At 42.8% G+C, this 23,353-nt stretch overlaps 2 protein-coding genes across 3 annotated transcripts in view; both read left to right on the forward strand.

The window, feature by feature from the left end:
• The first annotated feature begins 6,950 nt into the window (after positions 1-6,950).
• LOC133763337 (coiled-coil-helix-coiled-coil-helix domain-containing protein 2-like) lies at positions 6,951-7,366 on the forward strand. The gene is given in 2 exon segments (XM_062196857.1): positions 6,951-7,245; positions 7,248-7,366. Coding segments are annotated over 2 exon segments (414 nt in total).
• Positions 7,367-16,174: 8,808 nt separating this feature from the next.
• Positions 16,175-23,353, forward strand: part of NBEAL1 (neurobeachin like 1) — a 203,934-nt gene continuing 196,755 nt past the window's right edge. For both annotated transcript variants that reach the window (XM_062190098.1, XM_062190096.1), the window contains exons 1-2: positions 16,175-16,286; positions 17,105-17,382. In XM_062190098.1, the coding sequence (XP_062046082.1) occupies positions 17,332-17,382 (51 nt within the window). In that variant the 5' untranslated portion in view covers positions 16,175-16,286; positions 17,105-17,331. The remainder of the gene's footprint in view (positions 16,287-17,104; positions 17,383-23,353) is intronic.

Raw genomic sequence — 23,353 nt, forward strand, 5'->3', positions numbered from 1 at the left:
CACGTGAGCTTATTTTTTCCCAATAAGATAGGTAGAATTTATTGTTCACTTTATTTCTAATTATATTCACATATTGTTTAACTTGTGTTCACAAAATTTCTGTGATCAAGACAATTGTAAGTATTATTTTCCTAATTTATAGCTGAAGACATTGAATTGTAGGGAATAAGTGTTGTGTTTATACTGCATGTGTAATAATTTGAAGTTGAAATTATATATTCATAATCACTTAGTCTTCTAATACTTAGCTAATTTTTATATCTGAGATGATCTAAACCACAATCATTAAATCTTAGAATTAAAAATATTTAAATTTATTTATTTGTTTGAAAGCATAGAAGAGAGAGGAAGGGAGAGAGAGAGAGACAAGGAGGAAGAGAAGGGAGAGAGAGCGAGAGAGCAAAAGAGAGTTCTGCATCTTCTGATTTGCTCTCCAAATGCTCACAACAGCCAGGGATGGGTTAGGCCAAAGCCAAGAGCCTGTTAACTGCATCTGGGTCTCCTATGTGGGTGGCAGGTTCCCAAGTAATGGGGTCATCATCTGCTGCCTTTTCAGGCACATCAGCAGGAAACTGGGTAGGAAGCAGAGACCCAAACCAGGCACACCCCTGTGGGATGCAGGCATCGCAAGCTACAGCTTGACCCACTGCACCACAACGTCCACCCCTAAAATTTCTTTACTTACCTTAGCTTTGCAGTAATTCTTCTCACAGTGAAGAACCAAAAGCATTTATTTTAGAAAATGAGCAGAAATGTGCTGAATCACTTGTTATGGAAAAGGAATTATATTCACTTTATGAAGTATTGTATGGACTTTGTTCATAGCTATAAAATTAAATGCACAGTGAATGGCAATATGTTTAATCATTTACTTTCCAGTAATGGATGTAGAACCTGGAATACCAGCCTTCCTGTAATTACCCAATGATTTGCTAGCTTGCAGCATGTACTTTCCTTTTCACTTGGCCGCCCTTCCTCAAGCTCTACAACAGTTTGTACCATCAGCAATCCTAGGAAGCAAAATGTTCTTCACTAGGCATACATTTACTTAACTTAGTTTCAAAATGTAGTAAATAACACTTATTGAGTGACAGATGATTTGTATTTATCAGTTAATCCTTACAACTTTTCTGAATATTATTATCACAATTTTATGGAAAAGAGACAAGCTCAGAAAGATTAAATACCTTAGTCAAGATTATATGTCTAGTAATCCAGACCTCAGAATCTGAACCCAAGATGTTTTTATTCCAAAATTCTTGTTATAGCAATATTTTACTGTAAATTAACAATATGTAAACTATCAACATTCAGCATAGCAAAGAGCAGATCTGGAGCCAGGAGCTTCTTCCAGGACTCCCACACTGGTGCAGGGGCCCAAGCACTTGTGCCATCTTCCACTGCTTTCCCAGGTCATAAGCAAAGAGTTAGATCAGAGGAGTAGCAGCTGGGACACAAATTCTGAATTTGAAATAAAGAAATAAATCTTTTTAAAAGAAAATATCCATTTATTTTTATTTCAAAAGCCGAGTACCAGAGAGAGAGAGAACGAGCGAGAGCGAGCTTCCATCTGCTGGTTCACTCTCCAAGTGGCTGCAACAGCTAGGGCTGGGCCAGGTGGAAGCCAGAGGAGCCAGGAGCTTCTTCCACGACTCCCATGCAGATGCAGGACCCAAGCACTTTGGCCATCTTTCAGTGTTTTCCTAAGCCTTAGCAGAGAGCTGCACCAGAAGTGGAGCGGCTGGGATATGAACCGGTTGCCCACATAGGAGGCTGGCACCACAGGCGGAGACTTATCCTACTGTGCCATAGTGCAGGCCTTGGAACTCTTTAAATTTAAGGTCTCTGGTTTACCAAGAGTTTACATTTTGAATATAAATCTTGTCATATACTTTTGCTGCATCTATTGAGATGATTATATAGTCATTATGGTTTGAATGAAATTTTGTCCCTTTCAAAATTCATGTTGAAATTTGGTGGCCATTGTGGCAATCTTGGGAGATGGGTCTTTTAGAAAGGCAGGTTATTGGGGGCCTGCGCTGGGGCGAAGTTGGTTAAAGCCTTGGCTTGAAGCGCCAGCATCCCATATGGGTGCTGGATCTAGTCCCGGGTGCTCCTCTTCTGATCCAGCTTTCTGCTACGGCCTGGGAAAGCAGTAGACTATGGACCAAGTCCTTGGGCCCCTGCACCCACCGTGGAGACCTGGAAGAAGCTCCTGGCTCCTGGCTTTGGATAGGCACAGCTCCAGCTGTTGTGGCCAGTGGGGGAGTGAACCAGTGGATGGAAAACATCTCTCTGTCTCTACCTCTCTCTGTAACTCTGTCTTTCAAATAAATAAAATAATTTTTTTTAAAAAAGCAGGTTATTATGGAGGATTAATACCTTTCTTGCAAGACTGGCTTTACTCACTTGGTTACCAGGGACAACATGCTGTGTCTATAATGTGAGATTGCCTCTCTTGTTTTGTTACTTTCACCCTTGCCTGCTGCTTCTTTGCTTTTCCACCATGAGTTGAAGCAGTGCACAGCCACCCAATCTTGAACTTCCAAGCCTCCAGAACTGTGACCCAAATGAGCCTCTTTTGTTTGTAAATTATCCATTTTCAGGTGTCCTGTTATAGCAACAGAAAACAAAACTGAACAAATTGATGATGAGTAGTAGAGATAGTGTGTATGTATCTTCTGGGACCCCATGTATGGTTTCTCAAGGGTTGGATCATAGGCTGTGCATATCTTAGACTTCCCAGATGGTGCCAAATTGATATGCAAATTGGTCACAGCAATTTACACTCTGACTTTGTACAATAATTGTAGTTATTGTATATCTTTTTTTTTTTTTTTTTTGACAGGCAGAGTGGATAGTGAGAGAGAGACAGAGAGACAGGTCTTCCTTTTTGCCATTGGTTCACCCTCCAATGGCCACTGCGGCCGGCACATCTCGCCGATCCGAAGCCAGGAGCCAGGTGCTTCTTCTGGTCTCCCATGCGGGTGCAGGGCCCAAGGACTTGGGCCATCCTCCACTGCCTTCCTGGGCCCTAGCAGAGAGCTGGCCTGGAAGAGGGGCAACCGGGATAGAATCCGGTGCCCTGACCGGGACTAGAACCCAGTGTGCCGGCGCTGCAAGGCGGAGGATTAGCCTGCTAAGCCACGGCGCCGGCCTATTGTATATCTTATCAATGCTCTCAACTGTCAGACTTTCTAAGTTTTGTAAAACTGATAAATAAACAATGATTTTTAGTGGTGGTTTCAATTTTAACTTCCTTAATTGCAACTGAGTTTGAATGCCTTTCCAGTATTTGTTGGCCATTTGCATTTCCCCTGAATGGCCAATTCAAATATTTTGCCCATTTAAAAAGTTTTTGACTTGTTTATATAACTTACTGGAATATTTTGTGTGTTCTTCATACAATTTTTATCAGATATGTTTGTTACAAATCTATTTTTGGGGCCGGCACTGTGGCAACAGCAGGTTAATGCCCTGGCCTGAGGCGCCAGCATCCCATATGGGCACTGGTTCAAGACCTGGCTGCTCTACTTCCCATCCAGCTCTCTGCTATGGCCTGGGAAAGCAGTGGAAGATGGCCCAAGTTCTTGGGCCCCTGCACCCGTGTGGGAGACTAGGAGGAAGCTTCTGGCTCCTGCCTTCGGATCAGCGCAGCTCTGGCTGTTGGGGCCAACTGGGGAGTGAACCATTGGATGGAAGACCTCTCTCTCTCTCTATCTCTCCTCTCTCTGTGTAACTCTGACTTTCAAATAAATAAATCTTAAAAAAATACATATTTTTGCATCTGTGGTCTTTTCACTCTATGGCACTCCTAAGGAACAGACTTTGTTTATGTTGTTCAAATTATCATTTTTTTCCTTTTATGGCTAGTGTTTTTCTTTTTTTGCTTAAGAAACATTTTGATTTGACAGTTCCTCAAAAATTAAACATAAAATAACCATATGACCTGGAAATTCCATTCCTAGGTAATTACCCAAAAGAGTTGCAAAAAGGAGCTCAGAGACTTATGCTATTTTCCCTCGCAGCACTATTCACAATAGCTGAAAGGTAGAAGCAAGCCAAATGCTCATAAATGGGTAAATGGATAAATAAGATATGACATATACCTGCAGTAGAATCTCATTCAAAAATAAAAGGTAATGAGTTTCTTTATTTTAAATATTTATTTAAAATATTAGAGTAACAGAGAGAGGGAGACACACACATACACACACACACAGAAAAAGAGAGTGAGAGAGAAAAAAATCTTCATCTGCTGGTTCAATCCCCAAATGGCCTCAATGATCAGAGCTGTATCTGGATCTCTCCCTTGGGTGAAGGGGCCCAAATATGCTAAAAAAATTTTTTTTATTAAGAATTATGTTGAACTTTATCATGTTTATTTGTATCAACTGATATAACTGAAGTTTTTTTTTATGATTGGTTAATGTGGAGAATTACATTTATAGTTTTCTAATATTAAATAACTTTAGGCTGGCCATGTATTGTGGTACAGTGTGTTATGCCACTGCTTGGAACACTGACAATTCAGTGTTGGAGGGCTGGTTGGAGTCTTGGGGCCTCTGCTTCTGATGACTTTCCTGCTAATGCATATGGAAGGGCAGCAGATGGTTGCCCAAGTGCTTGGGGCTCTGTCACCCATGTGGGAGACCCAGATGCAATTCTAGGCTCCTGGCTTCTGCCTGGTCCAGCTCTGACTGTTATGGCCATTTGGGGAGTGAACCAGTGGATAGAAGATCTCTATTTATCTCTCTGTCTCTCTCTGGAAGTTTCCAGAGTGTGTGTGTGTGTAAGACTCTGCCTTTCAAATAAATATGTCTTTTTTTTAAAAAAAAGAAAATGGAGATATTTAGCATATGAATGAACTTAAATAGCTATTAAATGTTTTTAAATAATAACTCTTGGATAAACCCAACTTCATTATGGTTATCTTTATGGCAAATTGTTTTTTTCTTCCTTAAAATGTCTTGTTTGCTTTTGGTTTCAGGGTGATACTCATCTTATGGAATGTGTTTAGAAATATTTTTTCTTTTTTCTATTATGTGGAATGTATTTTTTACTATTTTAAGATATATTTTTAAAATCTTTTCATTTTTCTTTGTGTTCCTTATGTAGAAATACAGCTGAAAGCAGGAAGTTTTTTGGCTGTTTTATTCACTTCTGTACCCCTAGTGTCTACTACAGCGCTTACAAATCATAGTAACTCTACTGTGTTGTTGAATGAGTAAATAAATATTTTGTTGGTTTATTTATTTGAAAGAGTGACAGAGACACAGAAAGAGACTAAGAGAAAGAGAGAGGGAGAGAGAGAGAGAGAGAGAGAGATTCCATATGCTAGTTCATTCACCAGATTGCTGTAACAGCCAGGGCTGAGCCAGGCCAAAGCCAGGGGCCAGGAATTCCATCCAAGTCTCCCATGTGGGTGGCAGGAACCCAAGTGCTTGAGCCATCTTCTGTTGCCTCCCAGGCCCATTAGCAGGAAGCTAGATTGTAAGCAGAGGTGTAGATTGATCCCAGGCTCTCTCATAGGGGGTGCTGACATTCCAAGTGGCAGCTTAACCTACTACACCACAAGTGCCCACCAAAATGAGTAACTGTTTTCATCACAAAATTGCTTATAGTGCTGTATAACTTTTTTTAAAAAAAAAATATCCACTGCAGGAGAGAGCACTGATTGCTTACCTGATTGCCACTTCCCACTGCATCCATATTAAAGGATCGTATGTTGGATTTGATGGCAAGGTGACCAGCTAAAACCCTACATTCTCAGTCATCTTTATGGGTAAGTTGAATGAGATGCAAGTTGAAGTCAATGAATTTCTACCAAATGTCTTTAAGGATTCCTCTTTAGTCAGTAAACAAGTTCCTTTTTTTGTCTTTTCTCCTTTGTTGTGCCAGGAACTCAGGTGTTATGACTGGAGCTCTAGCAGCCATCTGGGCACTAAGAAGGATAGAGCCCAAGAGGATATTTTTTTAAAGATTTGAGGGGCTGGCGCTGTAATGCAGCAGGTTAATGCCCTGGCCTGAAGCGCCGGCATCCCATATGGATGCCGGTTCGAGACCCAGTTGCTCCACTTCCTATCCAACTCTCTGCTATGGCCTGAGAAAGCAGTGGAAGATGGCCCAAGTCCTTGGGCCCCTGCACCCATGTGGGAGACCCGGAAGAAGCTCCTGGCTTCAGATCAGCGCAGCTCCAGCCGTTGCGGCCAGTGGAGGGGTGAACCAGTGGATGGAAGACCTCTCTCTCTGTGTAACTCTGATTTTCAAATAAATCTTAAAAAAAAAAATAAAAAAGATTCATTTGAAAGGCAGAGTTACAGAGAGGCAGAGAGGTCTTCCATTCTCTGGCTCACTCCCCAAATGGCCGCAACAGCCGGAGCTGGGCTGATCCAAAGCCAGGAGCCAGGAGCTTCTTCTGGGTCTTCCCACACGGGTGCAGGGGCCCAAGGACTTGGGCTATCTTCCATTGCTTTCCCAGGCCATAGCAGAGAGCTGGATTCGAAGAACAGCTGGAACTCGAAACAGCGCCCATATGGGATGCTGACACTGCTGGTGGCAGCTTTACCCACTGCGCCACAGCACCGACCGCAAGCCCAAGAGGATTGATCACTGAACAAATGCCAAACAGTCACCTATTTCTGGGCCTCATGTTACCGGAGAGAAAGTAAACCACTGTCCTTTATAAGCCGCTGTTATTAATCCTGCATTGTCAGTAGCAGGCAAATGTAATTCTTATCTACTGCAGCTACCAGTATATTCTAAACATTTCCCCATATTTACATGTGATTTTTATGATTTTCTAGCTACATAGTTTGCCTCCAAATGCATATGCCATAATTAATTTAATCCCATCCTTGATTGTATATATTGAGGATACCTTAAGATAATTGTGACTGATTGAATTTTTCCATTTAGAGTTTTGCCCTCGTAGACAGAGTAGTTTTGCCATGACAACGCCGCGCAGAAGCCACAGCCGTACCTCCTGCCTGGCCCCTCCGGGCAGTCCAGCTCCTCAGATGAGAGCTGCGCTGAGGCCAGCACCAGCAGCTCAGCCCCCTGCAGCAACCCTACCATATGCAATCAGCTCACCTGCTGCGGCACCCGGACAGCCAGGCCTGTTGGCCCAGATGGCCACCACTGCAGCTGGCGTGGCTGTGGGCTCTGCTGTTGGGCACACGCTGGCCCATGCCATCACTGGGGGCTTCAGTGGAGGGAGCAATGCTAAGCCCTTGAGGCCAGACATCACCAGGGAGCCCAGTTAGCACAGTAGCAGGAGTTTGGCCAGAATCAGAATGATGTTAAGCTCTATGAGGGTTTCAGTGAAGTCCTGAGACAGTGCAGAATTGCACATGGGTTAATCTAATTCGGAAGCTCAGGATGAAGCAGAAGATTGAATCTCATGACCAAGTTACTTTAGCATACAGATGTAATCGGTAGTGACAGTGTAAAGTGTAAAGCCACCTGGTCAACCTGTCATCTGCTTTGAAGAGCTTCCTTGGTCCAGCATTGCAGTGGAAGAAGGCATCCTTACCGTGTGGAAATCCACTGAGATGATATTGGATTTGGGGCTGGACAGATGTTTGGTCTCCTTGAACAAACTGTTGTAATGTTATTGTTTATGAGTAGAATAAAGTGATTTTCTTCCAAGAGAAAAAAAATTTTTTTTTCCAGTGATGGCCACAATATCTGCCATCGCAAATGCTTCCTTTTTTTTTTTTCAGGTTTATTTACTTGTTTGAAAGGCAGAGTTACAGAGAAGCAGAGGCAGAGAGGGAGAGAGAGGTCTTCCATCCACTGGTACACTCCCCAGTTGGCCTCAGTGGCCACAGTTGTGCCGATCCAAAGCCAGGATCTTCTGTGTCTCCCACATGGGTGCAGGGGCCCAATGACTTAGGCCATCTTTCATTGTTTTTTCAGGCCATAGCAGAAACCTAGATCTGAAAAGCAGCAGCTGGGATTCGAACTGGAATCCATATGGGATGCTGATACTTCAGGTAGTGGCTTTACCTGCTGTAACACAGCACTTCTCCCCACCCCAATGCTTCCGTATGGTATAACCTTGATGCTTATCCAATCAGGTGATTGAGCCTATGCCTCTCCCTCTGAAACTGAGTAAACACTATGACAATCTTGACCAATAGAATATGTGAAGCTATGCTAGGTGACCTCTAACACTAGATTATAAAAAATACCATACACTCCATCTTGCTCTCTTAGAACCTAGCAATCATGCTGTGAGTGAGACTAAACCATATACTAGTCCATGCAGATAGATCACACATAAGGGCTACAAGAAAGTGTTTGATGTTGACAATCCCACTGAAGTCACCTTCAACAGTCAGTCACCAGGCATGTAAATGAAGATATCTCCAGATTATTTCAGCCCCGACCACAGAATTGTCTTCAGGCTTTGGATCTTCCATCTCAGGAGTTGTGGAGTTGACAGCCATCTTGCTTTGCCATTCTCAAATTCTTGATCCGAAGAATCTGTGAGTATATTGGATGTGGGGGTGGGTATGCACTGAAGTGAGGTCTGATTGGTGGGGCCACATGCTTGGGCAGGCACATAGAGCCCTTTCTTCCCTAGCATCTGTGTGCCCCATACTAGCTCCTACCCCTACCCCAGTGCCATGCCAGGGTAGAACTCAGATCTAGAGAGATGAAGTGACTAATTCAAGGTAACACAGTGTTGGGATGGAATCCAGACTTTCTGTTTCCCTACTGACCTACACTATCTTGTGGATATGTGAGTGAATTCCATACCACCAATCTTATAGAGGAAGCCACTATGATATAGAGCAATTAAATAATCACCACTCCACCCCTGGAACTTCATACATGATTCTTCTCCTTTCACTCTAATGATCACAGTAAGACATGATCTTTTTTCTTTTTAAAAAAGAAGTGTTTATTTTGTTTGAAAGGTAGAGTGACAGAGAGAGAGAGAGAGAGAGAGAGAGGAAGAAACAGTAATATCTTCCATCTGCTGGCTCACTCCCCATATGTTCACAATAGCTGGGCAAGGCCAGGCTGAAGCCAGATACCAGTAACCCCATCTGTTCTCCCACACCAGCGACAAGAACCCAGATATTTGGGCCGTCATCTGCCACCTTGCAGGGACATGAGCAGAAAGCTGCCTCAGAAGTGTGGAGTAACCAGGACTGCTGGTGTCCCAAGCAGCAGCTTAACCTGCTGTGCCTAGGAGGCAGCGCATGTTGGCCTAAATACGTAGGTTCTTGCCACCCACATGGGAGACTGGGATGGAGTTTCTGTCTCTCGGCTTCAGTCTGGCATGGCCATGGTAGTTGTGGGCATTTGGAGAATGAATCAGCAGATGGAAGATCTCTGTCTCTCCCACTCTCCTTTTCAAATAAATAAATGAATCTTAAAAAAATAAATAAATCTGTTTTTTTAAAAAAAATGTGACTTTGGGGCCTACTTCTTGGGGTCTGAATCCTCACTTAGACTTCTATTGTGCAACCTTGGAGTCTTGGCAGATACCCTAGTTAGAGTTCTTTCCGATCCTAATCCAGTGACTGGTGTCTTCACAAGAGAAACATGCCCAGAGGGAAGAGAGCCGAAAGAAGATGGAGAGCGAGCGAGATTGGAATTAAGCTGCCACAGACTAAGGGATGGCTGAAGCACTCCAAGGATTGCCAGCAGCTGGCAGAACCTAGACCCCTCAGAGGGAGCACTATGCTACTGCTGACACCTTGATTTCAGACTTGTCACCTCAGAACTGTGAAAGAAGAAACTTTTGTTGTTTTAAGTCACCCAGTTTGTGGTAGTATGACAGTCCTAGGAAACTAATAGATGCTCTTATCACCATCTCCGTTTTCAAATAAAAGAAACTGAGGCCCAGAGGATTCAAATACTTGGAGAGCTGTAGGTCACACTGTTCTGGGTGCTGTGCACTGCTTCCGTGGCTCCTGCCGCAGCTGTTGGTGGCTCTCCACCCTCTCCACGGTGCTCGGCTTCCAGCAGTGCTGGAGATGAGCTGCCAGAGTGACTCCCTTCTCTAACTCACCAGCCCACAGGCTTTCCCCGTTCCATTCCCACTTCGCACCACAAGGTAGAATCTCCTCTCAGAAGGAGTGGTATCTCTCTACAACTTTCCCCACTAATTGAACCTTTTCCTCCTTTAAGAATCCCATTATTCCATTTCTTTTCCATTTTTTAAAAAATTATTTACTGAGAGTCAGAGCTGTCATCCACTGGTTTACTCCCCAAATGCCTACAATAGCTAGGGCTGGGCCAGGCTGAAGCCAGGAGCCTGGAAGTCAACCCAAGTCTCCCACATAGGTGACAGGGACTCTAGTAGTTGAAACATCATCTTCTGCCTCCCAGAAATCACATTAGCAGGAAATTGGAGCAGAAGTGGAGAGTCCAGGACAAAAACCAGGCATTCTCATATGGGAAGCTGATGTCTCAAGCATACAACTTAAAACACTGAGCCAAAAACCCACCCCTACAGGGATGTGAAATTATCACATTGTGAATTTAAAAAACATTATGATTAATATGTTTAGAGCTCTAATGGATAAAGTATACTATAAGCAAGAACAGATGGGCAGTGTGAACAGAGAGATAAAAATTCTAAGAGAATAAAAATGCTACAGGTCAAAATTATAAAATTTGTAGCAGAAAAAAAACAAGAATGCTCATTAAATAGATTGGTGATGGCTGAAGAAACAGTTCCTGAGCTTGGAGATATGCCAGTAGAAATTTCAAAAATGAAAAAGGGGAAAACAATGTTATAAAATGGATCAGGATATCCAAGAACAGGGCCAGGCATTTGGCCTAATAGTTGACATGCCAGTAAAAATGACCCTTTCTCATGCTGGAGTGCCTGGATTTAATTCCTGCCTCCAGCTCCTGACTCTAACTTCCTACTAGTGCAGACCCTGGGAGGCAGTGGCTAATGACTCAAGTAATTGAGTTCTTGCCACCCTCATGGGGTACCTGGACTGAGTTCTCAGTTTCCAGCTCCTGGGTTCAGTCTTGACTTGGCCATTGCATGCATTTGGCTAGTGAACTAGCAGATGGGATCTCTCCAACAGTCTCTCTCTCTCTCTCTTTCTCTCTTCCTTTATTAAATATTTAAGTAACATCCAAGAACAATGGAATATCTACAAAAATGTGTTATATGTGGAATGGGAATTTTGGAAGGAGGATAAGAAAGAAACAGAATATTTGAAGCAATTATAATGGAGAATCTCCCCAAAGTGATGACAGATGCCAAACCAGAGATCCAGGAAGCTCAGAGAACAGAGATAGGATTTCAGAAAGGACAGCTCAAAGAAGAAAAACATATCAGTACATCTCCAGCTCTGTCCAGCAGAAAATGTACCATCTCTAGGAGAATTGAATATCTCTTCCATTGGCAGGTTGCATACAGGCTATTATACAGGATGACATTATGCATTAAATTAATCTAATTTATTTTACGTGTCCTGAATCATGAACAAGCAACCCTAAGACTATAATTTATCTCCTCGTTTAGTTGTTTCTATGGGGAAATAACAGTCTGGCCAATATGTAGCAATGGTTAAAATACTTCAGCAGATGTAGTCTTTATTGTTAATTTCATGGCATGCTTAGGTGGTACCTGGTGAGGAGAACTGAAACTCCTAACTGCCATCAACTAAGGCACAGGAACATCCAGTGGATGCAGGCAGGACCATTTAAGTTAATGTGGAGAGCTTCTGTCATGAAAATCAGGCCAGAAATATGCTTTTAACATAAAAGGCCAGGCTATTTTTAAAAGCTTATGGGCAATGGTCTTATAAAGAAAATGTGTTCTAAGGTTGGTAAATGTGTTTGCCTTGAGGTACTACAGGAGAAAACGTAGCTGTAGCTTCATTGGTGAAGCAATGCCCAGATGTTGTTGAAGGGCCTACACGCAACCAAAGCCTGTCCCTACCCCTCCGCATCATCAGACATCTCACAGAGGAAGAAGGCTGACACCTCGCTGCTACCTAAATACAGCAGAATCCAGAAGACTCCAGGAGGGCCATGAGCCCACACTTTCATATCCTGGGAGGATAACGGGGACGCTGGGAGGGAATGACTTACAGAGAGGACTTTGGGGAGGGGCTAAAGGAAAACTGAGAATTGGGAGAGCTAGGAAGCTAGAGATTGGCTAGGAAGGACATCTTACTGAAAGCTGTGCAGCAAGGTGTTGTGGTTGTTGCCTTGTATGTGGTACAAAGAACAAAATGAATAGGAAATGCCTCACCTTCCCTGACTCTGTAGCTGTGCGAAGGCTTACCCCTTAAGCAAAAGAACTGCTTGATCCTCTGCTGCAAGAGAGTGTGATTTTGTCTGAGGGAAAAGGGAAAGGAGGCTGGCGCCGTGGCTTAACAGGCTAATCCTCCGCCTGAGGCGCCAGCACACCGGGTTCTAGTCCTGGTTGGGGCGCCGGATTCTATCCTGGTTGCCCCTCTTCCAGGCCAGCTCTCTGCTATGGCCCGGGAGTGCAGTGGAGGATGGCCCAAGTGCTTGGGCCCTACACCCGCATGGGAGACCAGGAGAAGCACCTGGCTCCTGGCTTCGGATCAGCGCGGTGTGCCGGCAGCAGCCGCAGCAGCCATTGGAGGGTGAACCAACGGCAGAAAGGAAGACCTTTCTCTCTGTCTCTCTCTCTCACTGTCCACTCTGCCTGTCAAAAAAAAAAAAAAAAAAAAAGGAAAAACAAACAAACAAAAAAACAAAGCAAAGGCTTAATCTGGGGTGGGAGGGCAATGCTGAGGCCTGTCCTGTTAACCTTGGAGACCTAGTAGGCCATCATGTGGCGTCCTAGGTGATGTATTTATCTTTTTTTAAGTGTAACAGCACTAATGCCATGCTAAAGGACTCAATGCCTACACAGAGTAATTGGTGTCATTTTGTATCTCTTCAGTATTAGTATCACTCATCACAGGAGGGAATTGAGAATGGTTGGATGGATCCAGGCAAATTTACCAATACCACCTCCCAAACAAGGCAAAATCTACTAACCTCAGGGATCTTAGTGTTAAAAGTGTGGACTATGAATCAGCATTGGCATTGCTTCGGAGCTTGCTACACTGCTGAGCCACTGAGTCCTGCCCTGCTGGATTGAAATTAGCATTTTAAGAGCCACAGTGGTTAGTATGCACTTAAAAAGTTGAGAAGCAGTGTGTACAGTTTTGTCACTCTTTGTTTCTGGGCAACACACTTAATGCTTTTTGCTCTTACAGATTGATTAATGTTCTATAGTGGTAGTTCTATGAAGTGTCCAACATGCTGTGAGCAGTTTATAGGAAAACGGGTTGGGACAGTATAAAAACAGAATGAAACAGCTAATTTTGTTCATGTAGTCTGCAAATATTTTTGAGCTCCTACTGTGTATAAGATTGTTCAATGATCTGAAAATAGTGGGGAAGAAAGTCTCTGTTCACAGTGCTTACATTTTTACTATGGGGAAACACACACTAACTAGGCAAATTCTATGTCAACTGATAAGTCCTACAGGTGGAAAAGAAAGTGAGGATGAAGACAGGTTACTAATTCTCTCTCTTTTTTTTTTTTAAAGTTCTATTTATTTATTTGAAAGGCAGAGAGAGAGAGAGAGAGAGAGAGCTTTTATCCACTGGTTCACTTCCCAAATGGTTGCAATGGCTGGAGCTGGGCCCACCTGAAGCCAGGAGTCAGGAGCCAGGAGCTTCCTCTGAGTCTTCTCACACTGGTGCAGGGGTCAAGGACTTGGGTCATCTTTTACTACTTTCCCAGACCATAACAGAGATCTGGGTGGGAAGTGGAGCTGCCAGGACTCGAACTGGTGCCCATATTTTTGCTGGTACTGCAGTTGGCGGCTTTACCTGCTACACCACAGCATTGGCCCCCCTCTTTTTTAAAATTTTTTATTGTTTTAAAGTGATCATGTTTTTTTTTTTTTAAAGATTTATTTATTTGAAAGGCAGAGTTTGAGAGAGAAAGAGAGAGAGAGAGAGAAAGAGAGAAAGAGAGAGAGAGAGAGAGAGGTCTTCCATCTGCTGGTTCACTCCCCAAGCCGCAGTGGCCAAAGCCAGAAGCCAGAAGCTTCTTCCGGGTCTGCCACAGGGGTTCAGGGACCCAAGTACTTGGGCCCTCTTCTACTGCGTTCCCAGGCCAGAGCAGAGAGCTGGATTAGCAGTGGAGGAGCCAGGACCTTAACTATTGCCCATATGGGATGCCGACACTACAGGCAGCAGCTTTACCAGCTACGCCACAGCACCGGCCCTGACATGTTAAGTTTCACGTGCTTGCTAGACGACCCAGGAGAAATGTTGAATGTAAAATGTAGTTTCAGTATACAAAAATTGAAGGCCTAATTTGCAAGCAACTCCTCTCAACTCTGTCATGATAGAGTGAAAGGAGCTACTGACCATAGTAAAGGAGCAGGCATGGCTATAGTGTAATAAAATTTTGGATACTGAAACTTGAATTTCATCTAATTTTCATGTATTACAAAATATTGTTTATTTTAAACATTTAAAAATTTATTTGAGAGCCAGAGAAGGGAGAAAGTGGCAGAGAGAGACAGATATCTCTGTCACCTTCTGGTTTACTCTGCAAATGCCTGCAATGGCTCCTGGCTGGGGCTGAAGCCAGGAAGTCAGGAACCAGGTGGCAGGGGCCCACCTACCTGAGCCATCACCTGCTGCCTCCCAGCGTGCACATCAGCAGGAAGCTGCAATTGGGAGTTGAGCTGGGACTTGAAACCAGGCATTCCAATAAGAGATGCAGGCATCCCAAGTGCACTATTACACCAAAAGCCCATTCCTCTTATTTTGATTTTTGCTAAGCAAATTGCAAGCAGAATGATCTGAAAAGCCCGATATATTTACTCACTCTTTAGAGGAAAAGTGCAGACTGCTGTAGATGAAATAAGGTGGTATTGAGTTAAAGCTTGTCTGCCCACGGCATGAAAACGCCAAAAACTCAAGGGGGAGATGTTGCCGCAACGTCTGAGTACTGGAGCCTGCGAAGATGGACAACTAAAGGGACCATCTTGCCTGTTCCTTGTGAAAGACTGTGGGTGCACCTGACAGCAAAACGCATGGGAAGGGAGGTCAAGAGGGGATGAACGACAGTACACACTTTGGCACCAGCAAGGGTCCCAGAAAGGTCATGAAACTTTTTGTCCTTGGTTAGTTGACTTTGGGGTGAATGGGCTCTGGTCCTATAAATCCTTAACAATCATTGTTTTTGAGCGTATCTCCTTATCATAAATTCCAGGTAAGGACCTGTTTGTAGAAACCTCAAATTGCAGGCAGAATTCCTCTAGCGAGCATTTGTCCGCTTGCAGGGACGAGTAGAAAGGTCGGACCAAAAGCTTAAGGTAGCAAAGGCGACGTATGAAGGCAGAGGCCAAACTTCTCTTTTTAACCCTTTTTCGATGGGATATTAATTGATCATTTCTGATGCTGGGCGATGGTATACGGGACTTCAGTAGATTAGTTTGCTTTTGCATATGCTTGAGCATTTTCACAGTTACAAGTTTTAAAAATATTTAGATTTAACAAAAGTGATGAATCGTATGCGTTTTTCCTCCCTTAAACAAAACGAAAATCTGAAAGTTGTGAAATAGTAAACGCGGCCTTCTGCCTTTTTGGAGCCCTCAGTGCTGATCAAACAAACCCTTTGGATTTGACACTCCGTGAGGGCAGAAGTGTGAGGCACAAACATGATCAGCGAAAAGGATTCCGCGCCCCGGGATCTGTGTGTTGTCTTTTTACATCACTATAAACTCTCAGTACCAGTCCTTTTTCTTCAAATAAAACCAAAAGCCCTCTAGTCACAGCAGCTTTCTCTTGGAAGATTCGCGGAAATGACGCCATCATCCGAAAGCCAAGTCTGTCCGTCCCCGAGAGGGGCGGGGCGTGTACGTCACCACGCCGGCCCTCCTCCACGTACAGCTGGGGCGAGACTGACCCGAGCGCCCCGGCTGGCGCCAGTCTCCCGAAGGGCTGCAGGAGACTGGGTAACCGCGGCTGCGCGGGTACTGTGGGCGGGGCTTCACGGCGCCCCGCCCCTCCCCTGCCGGCGCGACCATTGAAGGGCCGCCGCCCGAGGGCCGGGTGAATCCTTAGCGGCCGGAATGATTAGCCGAGGGCGCCGCCCCGCCCCTGGCTCCTCCCCGCGCTCGCGCCCCGCCTCGCGCCTTCGCCGCCCCGCCTCCCTAGCTGCGAGGTGACACGGGGCTTCACTTTAGGAAGGGGGCGACCGAAGCAAAGTAGGCGGAGGCCCCGGCTCTGCGGTGGGCGCCCTCCGGCAGCGCGGTGAGGGGGCGCGGGGGGCCGCGAGGCGGGAAGTGGGAGGGCCCGGGCGCCGGGTGTGGAGGCCGCGGAGTGAGGGGCGGCTGTGAGGGGGCGAGGCTGTCCCCGGGCGTGTCCCGTGCGGTCGGGCTGGCGGGGAGCGCGGGGTCGGGAGGCGCCACGCTCGCCTTGCCGCCTTCCCAAAGCTTTTCGTGACAGCTTGGCAGACCTGAAGGCTGCCTCCGGTGGGGTTGTGTGGGATGCCGGGAGGAACTGTAAAGACCCGGAAAACACCGAGGGGGCTTCTCTCGGGATGTTTTCCTCGCCGGGGTGCGCGCGCTCCTCTCTCCTTCCTGGATGGAGAGGTGGAGAGGCCAGGTGGGCAGGTTGACTTTCACCCCGGGGATTGTTAGAACAAACAAGCCAGGAATTCCTCCTCCCCCTCCCGCGCCCTGCCCTGCCCTGCCACCAGCAGACATTCCCGACTCCAAGAAGCAGACTAGAAGATTCTGAGAGATTCTGTGTGTTCGAGACAGCTGCCTGGGGAGTATACGTCTGTGGAAGATTTGTGCGTGGCAGGGGAATCTTACTTTTTTTAATCGCTGAACGCGTGTCTGGTTATCAGTGCTCATCTCTCTGAGTCTGCCCCAGAGGACTCTGATTTTGCATTGATGTGACATACTGTGTTGAATGTTTTCCTGAAACACAGGTTTCTGTGCAGCCTAAGCAATCGGTGCAGAAGTTCAGCCGATTGTTTCTGGCGAGTGAAACAGATGAATCTCTGGTTTCAGATTTTTAAATGTGTCTTTTTCCTGACCAACCTTTGGGTATTTCTTTTACAGGTTTATTTAAATCCGACTACCGCTGATGAAGATATGTTGGAGTAACTCCTGAGACTGCCTGTTATTAGCCAGAAGACAGTCTCTCTATTTCACTTTTTTGTTTTCCTAAGTCCTTTGAGCTTTACTGTAACGACTGAAAAACTTGGAAAATAAAATGAACATGCTGTGGTATTGAACATAATTTTTTTTTTTTGAGGAAAAATAAAAGTGCCAGAGTGAAAGCCAGAATGGCATCCAGAGAGAGGCTCTTTGAACTTTGGATGCTTTATTGTACAAAGGTAACTGCTTTCCTTTTTATTAACATCATTTAAAAATATTTATTATAAAATTTGTAACTGGCCTTCCTATCACTTTATTTACTGAACAGTAGTATATTTATTCATGTTAATGACTCCAGGCTTAAAAACGTGGGTAAGGGGCTGTTTTCCTTTTCAGGGTTGAACACATACATAATATTGGCATACTATTAAACACTGTAGGGTGTGGGTTTTATTTTATTTCTTTTGATACTTCAATGATCTCAAAATTGCATGAGTAAAATTATGCTCTTGAAGGAAGAATAGAATGTTTTTATTTTTACTTATGCTTTTCTTTTTCTTTCGTAAGGAGGAGCAGGTAGACATGTTTTGTGAGAAGGGCATTCAACATTTTTCTCATAGTTAACCTTTTAAATTGTATAAAAAGGTTATTGATTGAGGTGCTTACTTTGTGATAGCTGCTGTGTTAGCACTTCATGCACACTGTCTTGTTTGATCCTTAGTGCAGTGCTGTGAGGTAGGCACTAAGATTCCCCCCTTTTCCTCACAAGAAGACTGATGTGGAGATTACATGGACAGGGAGTAATAGAAGTGCGCCTGGAGCTCAGTACTGCTTCCTGATTCAAGTCCACGCTTTTATATATTATGACTCTTTAATGTTTTTGTTTTTGCCATTCAGAAATAATTTTCTTTTCCTTCCTTATCTTTATGTGAACTTTTGCATGGCGACTTTGATTGTAGGTTACTGAAAAGGGTACCACTTAAAAACATGTCTTGCAAGTGAGGAGCTGTTTTACTAACTTGAGGATACTGACAAGGGTCGAGAAACACAAATGTGTTTCAGTTCGTTTTGGTCTCTGTGGTGAAGTTCTCCAGTCACAGCCTCTGTTTCTGTATTATCTCCTTCTGTGTCTTTCTTATATTTCAGCTCTTTAAAAAGCAAATTATTTTTTCACAGTGATGTCATTTATATGTTATTTTGAATTTTGGATCGCACTGGAATTTTATTTGACATCCTGGTTTGATATATTTTATAATTACTAAAGGACATATATGTTGAAATGTTTAGTATGGATTTTAAAATAACTTTGTTTTGAGTACTTTAATGCCAAAAGTATATTTTAAAGTATCTTTAAAAATAGACATTTCTTCTAATAAAAAAGTAACCCAGTTTACCAGATACTTTTCAAAATAGTCACTAACGCATTTGCCAAAAATAAAATGAATTTGTAGTATAAATGCCCAATAGTGTGAAAATCATTTATTAAAATACATTAAATTTAATACCGTTTACCATTTTTAGAATAATGAGGTAAATGGGGTTAATTAATTATGCTATTTTTAGGGAGATTTAATATTTAAATGAGGCAGTACTTATTGAAAAGATAGTATAGTTCACTGACGAACACAAAATTATATTCTTAATGACTTTTAATGCAAAGGTGAATGCTTACTCTTTGGAAGTGTCTGTCCTCAACAGTGAAAGTCTTTCATGGTCAAATTTTGAAGCTTATCTTGGACTGGAAGATAAATCTCATTTTTATGTTTAAGACTTAAATGATTTGTGGGCTTAACAAGGATAAAAATGTTTTTCAATTGTTTTCAGAGATTAGTTATTTTAAAACGTGGTTTTATGTTTTACCAATCCATGTGTAAGCTTACTTGTGAGCTGGACAGCTGTCTTCCACAGACACCTTGAATTAGAAAACTGCCAGACATACCTCATGGAGGTAACTCTTTACCCTAGTGAGGGTGATTACCAATACCTAGTTCTCTATACTTTCTAGCCTTATTGTTCCACTGTAGCATTTAAGGTGTTCAATATTATAAATTTATAAATTTACAAATTCAGATTTAAGCCCTGTGTGTGTGACTTTTTTCCCCTCTATCTAATAAACTTTTAAGACTTTTTAAAAAATGCTTTTGGTGAGTTTTCAGAAGACATCAGGACTGCTCAGATCTTATAAAGATGTTTTGTATCTCTTAGTTCTAAGAGTTTTTAGACCTCTCTGTGGAGCAGTCTTACGTTGTAGAGTCTAGTTTCACCTCTGATACTGCTTTGTTACCTTGACTAAGACTTACCTCTTTTGGTCTCAGTTTTCTTGTTTTTTGAGTAAGAATGTAAGTATGGGGGGAGAATGCTTGTTTAGCTTATTTAAATTTTTATTTGTTTTAATCCTCTTTTTTAGGATGCTTTAGTTTTCTTTCTCTGTCAACTTTTATTATGGAAAATTCCAAGCATGTACAAAGTAGAGAAGCAGTTATAGTGAACCATTTTGTATCTGTCATGCATCTTTAACAATTACCACTTTTTTCAGTCATTTTTCATCTATAACCCTCCATTTCTCCAACTCCACCCTTAAATTATTTTAAAGCAAATCTCAGATAACTTAGGATCTTACCCATAAATGTTTAAAAATACATCTATAAAATAAGCATTAAAACCATCACAGCACATTCATTCTTCAATTTGTCAAATATGTCAGCAGTGCAGACTTTTCCTGCTAGTGTCATAATCTTATTTTCCCACTGTTTGACTCACTATTTAAGCAAAGTATACATATTTTGTTGAAAGTGTTTGTTAAGCTGTTGAATCTGTAGGTTCCTCCTCACTGTACTATTTTAGTATTTGCTACTTATTTGTTGAAGAAAGCAGGTTTTGACCTTTAGGTTTTCTGTAGTCTAGATTTTACTTACTGTATTTCCTTGCATTTATTTAATTGTTCCTTTCTTCTGGTGTCTGTGAACTGGCAGATATAGAGGTATGATTAATTCAGGTTCTGTTTTGGGTTGGAAAGGTGAAGGTAACTCATAAGTGCAGTGGCTATCAGTGATTTTTCTTAAAATGCATTAATTTATTAGGATTTTGCAAAAACTCTAACACTTTCCTCTCAATTCTGTATTTAATAGTAGAACACACAGATATATATTCCTCCATGAATTATTTGGTGACAGTTCCTTAGAGAGAAGGCAGATAGCATAAATGTTTGATTTTCTTTGTTAGTTTTTCTGAACAATGACTTGATTTATTAGCATTCTCCCAAGGGGACCCGTTACTTTTGGGTATTATAAAAGTTTAGCAGCTGTGGTAGATAGAAGGACTAAATCAGAAATACTCCTTGGGTAATACTGCTTGGTCAAAAGAATGTCAGTGGAATATGTCTTTTACCTATTAGTCTGGGTTCAGTTGCCAGCCTAAATACTTGTGATTGAAGTCCTTTAAGTAAAATTGAGATAAATTATTCAATTTTTAGCAGATGGAGCCTCATGGATTAAACACAACATTTAAAGAGAACTTGGGTTAAAAACTTTGCAACTTTTTTTTCAAAAAATTTTGATTTTTGACAGGTAATTAATTATATATTTGTGGGGTTCAGTGTGATATTTTGATACATGTATTTATTGTGGAATGATCAAATTAGACTAGCTAGCATATCCATCATCATCTCACACACTTTTTCCTTATAGTGTGCAGTTTATTTGCCATCAGACTTTTCAGTTCTAATTTTTCACTTTCTTATGGAAATAAGATTTAATCGCATTGTTAGAAACATGTATCTTCCCAATTGGTTGTTGACCTGGTAGTTATTAGATAACACAGGTGAGGTCATTTCTGATGTGCTCTAGTGATTTTCACCAGTAGTCTGAGCTTTTCCTGCCTTCTAGTGAGCATCCCCACCCAGGGCCAAGATTTGATTAACAAGGCATTTTATATAGCTCTTAGAAGTTAAATATTAATTTGAACAGGTTGTAATCTTGTATCTGGATTTTAGTTTAGTAGCTACCTAGTCAGTGTCTGACATTTTTCTTAAGTAGAGAAGCTAAGAATGACTTAATTTGTTAATGTTTGAAGCTTTTAGTTTATATTATCTGTAGTCAGCATCAGGTTGTTAACTTTATCTTTTGATGCTACTTTTTTTTTTTTAAGATTTTACTTATTTATTTGAGAGGTAGAGTTACAGACAGAGGGAGAGACAGAAAGGTCTTCTTTCTCTTGGTTCACTCCCCAAATGGCCACAATGGCCAAGCTGCACTGACCTGAAGCCAGGAGCTAGGTGATTCTTCCTGGTCTCCTACATGAGTGCAGGAGCCCAAGCACTTGGGCCATCTTCCACTGCTTTCCCAGGCCCTAGCAGAGAGCTGGATTGGAAGAGGAGCTGCTGGGACTAGAACTGGTGCCCATGTGCGATGCTGGCCTTGCAGGCAGAGGATTAACCTACTGCGCCAGGGTGCTGGCCCTGATGCTATTTATTTTCTTTAATGTACCTTAAGGTAGGAGAGACCATGTAGAAACAGTTTCTGTTTCTGTGTTATCAAAAAACTTTTTGTAATTCATGTATTGCATAGAGGAAGATACATGTATCATAAACTCCATATCTCAGTGGCTACCCTTTGACAGGCATAAGGATGTATTTTTGTTAGACATTTAGCTTTTTGGGAGAGCTGAAATTGGTCACTGGAGTATGCAGAAGCAAGAAAGAGGACTTCTCAGATTCTTAGGTAAGATTAAGCTACTTTTGTTCTGTTTAGTGTAAAGTATCAGATGTATTAACTGAGTTAAAAAAATTACTCAAAATCATGGAGTTTTGGGGCCAGTGCTATGGTACAGCGAGTTAAAGGCCTGGCCTGAAGCGCTGGTGTCCCTTATGAGCACTGGTTCTAGTCCCGGCTGCTCCTCTTCCAGTCCAGCTCTCTGCTGTGGACTGGGATAGTGGTGGAAGATGGCCCAAGTCCTTGGGCCCCTGCACCCACGTGGAGGACCCGGAGGAAACTCCTGGCTCCTGGCTTCGGATTGGCACAGCTCCGGCCATTGCGGCCATTTGGGGAGTGAACCAGCGGATGGAAGACCTCTCTCTCTGTCTCTACCTCTCTATGTAACTCTGTCTTTCAAATAAATAAAACAAATCTTAAAAAAAAAAATCATGGAGTTTTGAAATGTGGCAGTATGCATTGTAATACATAGTTTATTAGCTTTTTTTGTTTTTAGAAAAAAGATTTACTTACTTGACAGGCAGAGTGACAGAGGGGGAGAAACAGAGAGAAAGAGATCTTCCATCTGCTGGTTCAGTCCCCAAATGGCTGTGGCTGGGCCAAGCAGAACCCAGGAACTTAAAACTCCATTCTGGTCTCCCATGTGAGTGGTAGGAGCCCCAGTACTTGGCCCACCTTCCATTGCTTTCTCAGGCACATTAACAGGGAGTTGGCTAGGAAGAGGAACAGCTGGGACTGAACCATCTCTGATAATGGGATGCCAGTGTGACCACAACTATCTTAACCTGCTGAGCCGGAACACTGGCCCCCAACATGTTTCTTCAGGGGCTGGCGCTGTGACGTAGCAGGTAAAGCCGCTACCTGCAGTGCCTGCAGCCCTTATATAAGGGTGCTGTTTCCAGACCTGGCTGCTCCACTTGGGATCCAGCTCTCTGCTATGGCTTGGAAAGGCAGTGGAAAATGACCCAAGTACTTGGGCTCCTGTACTCACATGGGAGACCTGGAGGAAGCTAGTGGCTCCTGGCTCCGGTTCAGTGCAGCTCCGGCCATTGCGGCCATTTGGGGAATTAACTAGCAGATGACAGACTTCTCTGTTTCTGCCTCTGCCTCTGCCTCTCTGTAACTCTGCCTTTCAAATAAATAAATAAATCTTTTTTAAAAAATTATATTTACATTGAAAAATTCTGTGAAGCTTCAGAATTGGAGTTCTACTTCTGATCCTAAGGACCTGAAAATAATTTACTTAGTTTCCTTACATTTCAGCTTTTTCATCTGTCAAATGGAAAAAATAACTATTTTACATATCTCTCAAAATTGTGGAGAAAAATAAAATGAATTGATTTTTGTATTTGAATGTATGTTAAACATAGGAAGTATAAAAATGTAGTCTATTTGTATCCCCTAAGAAAACATGTGCATTAGTGTGTGTATCAAGATTACTTCCATTTTCCTTTATATATAATAGTTGAAGGCAATAGTCCCTTATCTTTTCATTGGTAGA

The sequence above is a fragment of the Lepus europaeus genome, chromosome 1, assembly GCF_033115175.1.
Source record: "Lepus europaeus isolate LE1 chromosome 1, mLepTim1.pri, whole genome shotgun sequence".
Lineage (NCBI taxonomy): Eukaryota > Metazoa > Chordata > Mammalia > Lagomorpha > Leporidae > Lepus > Lepus europaeus.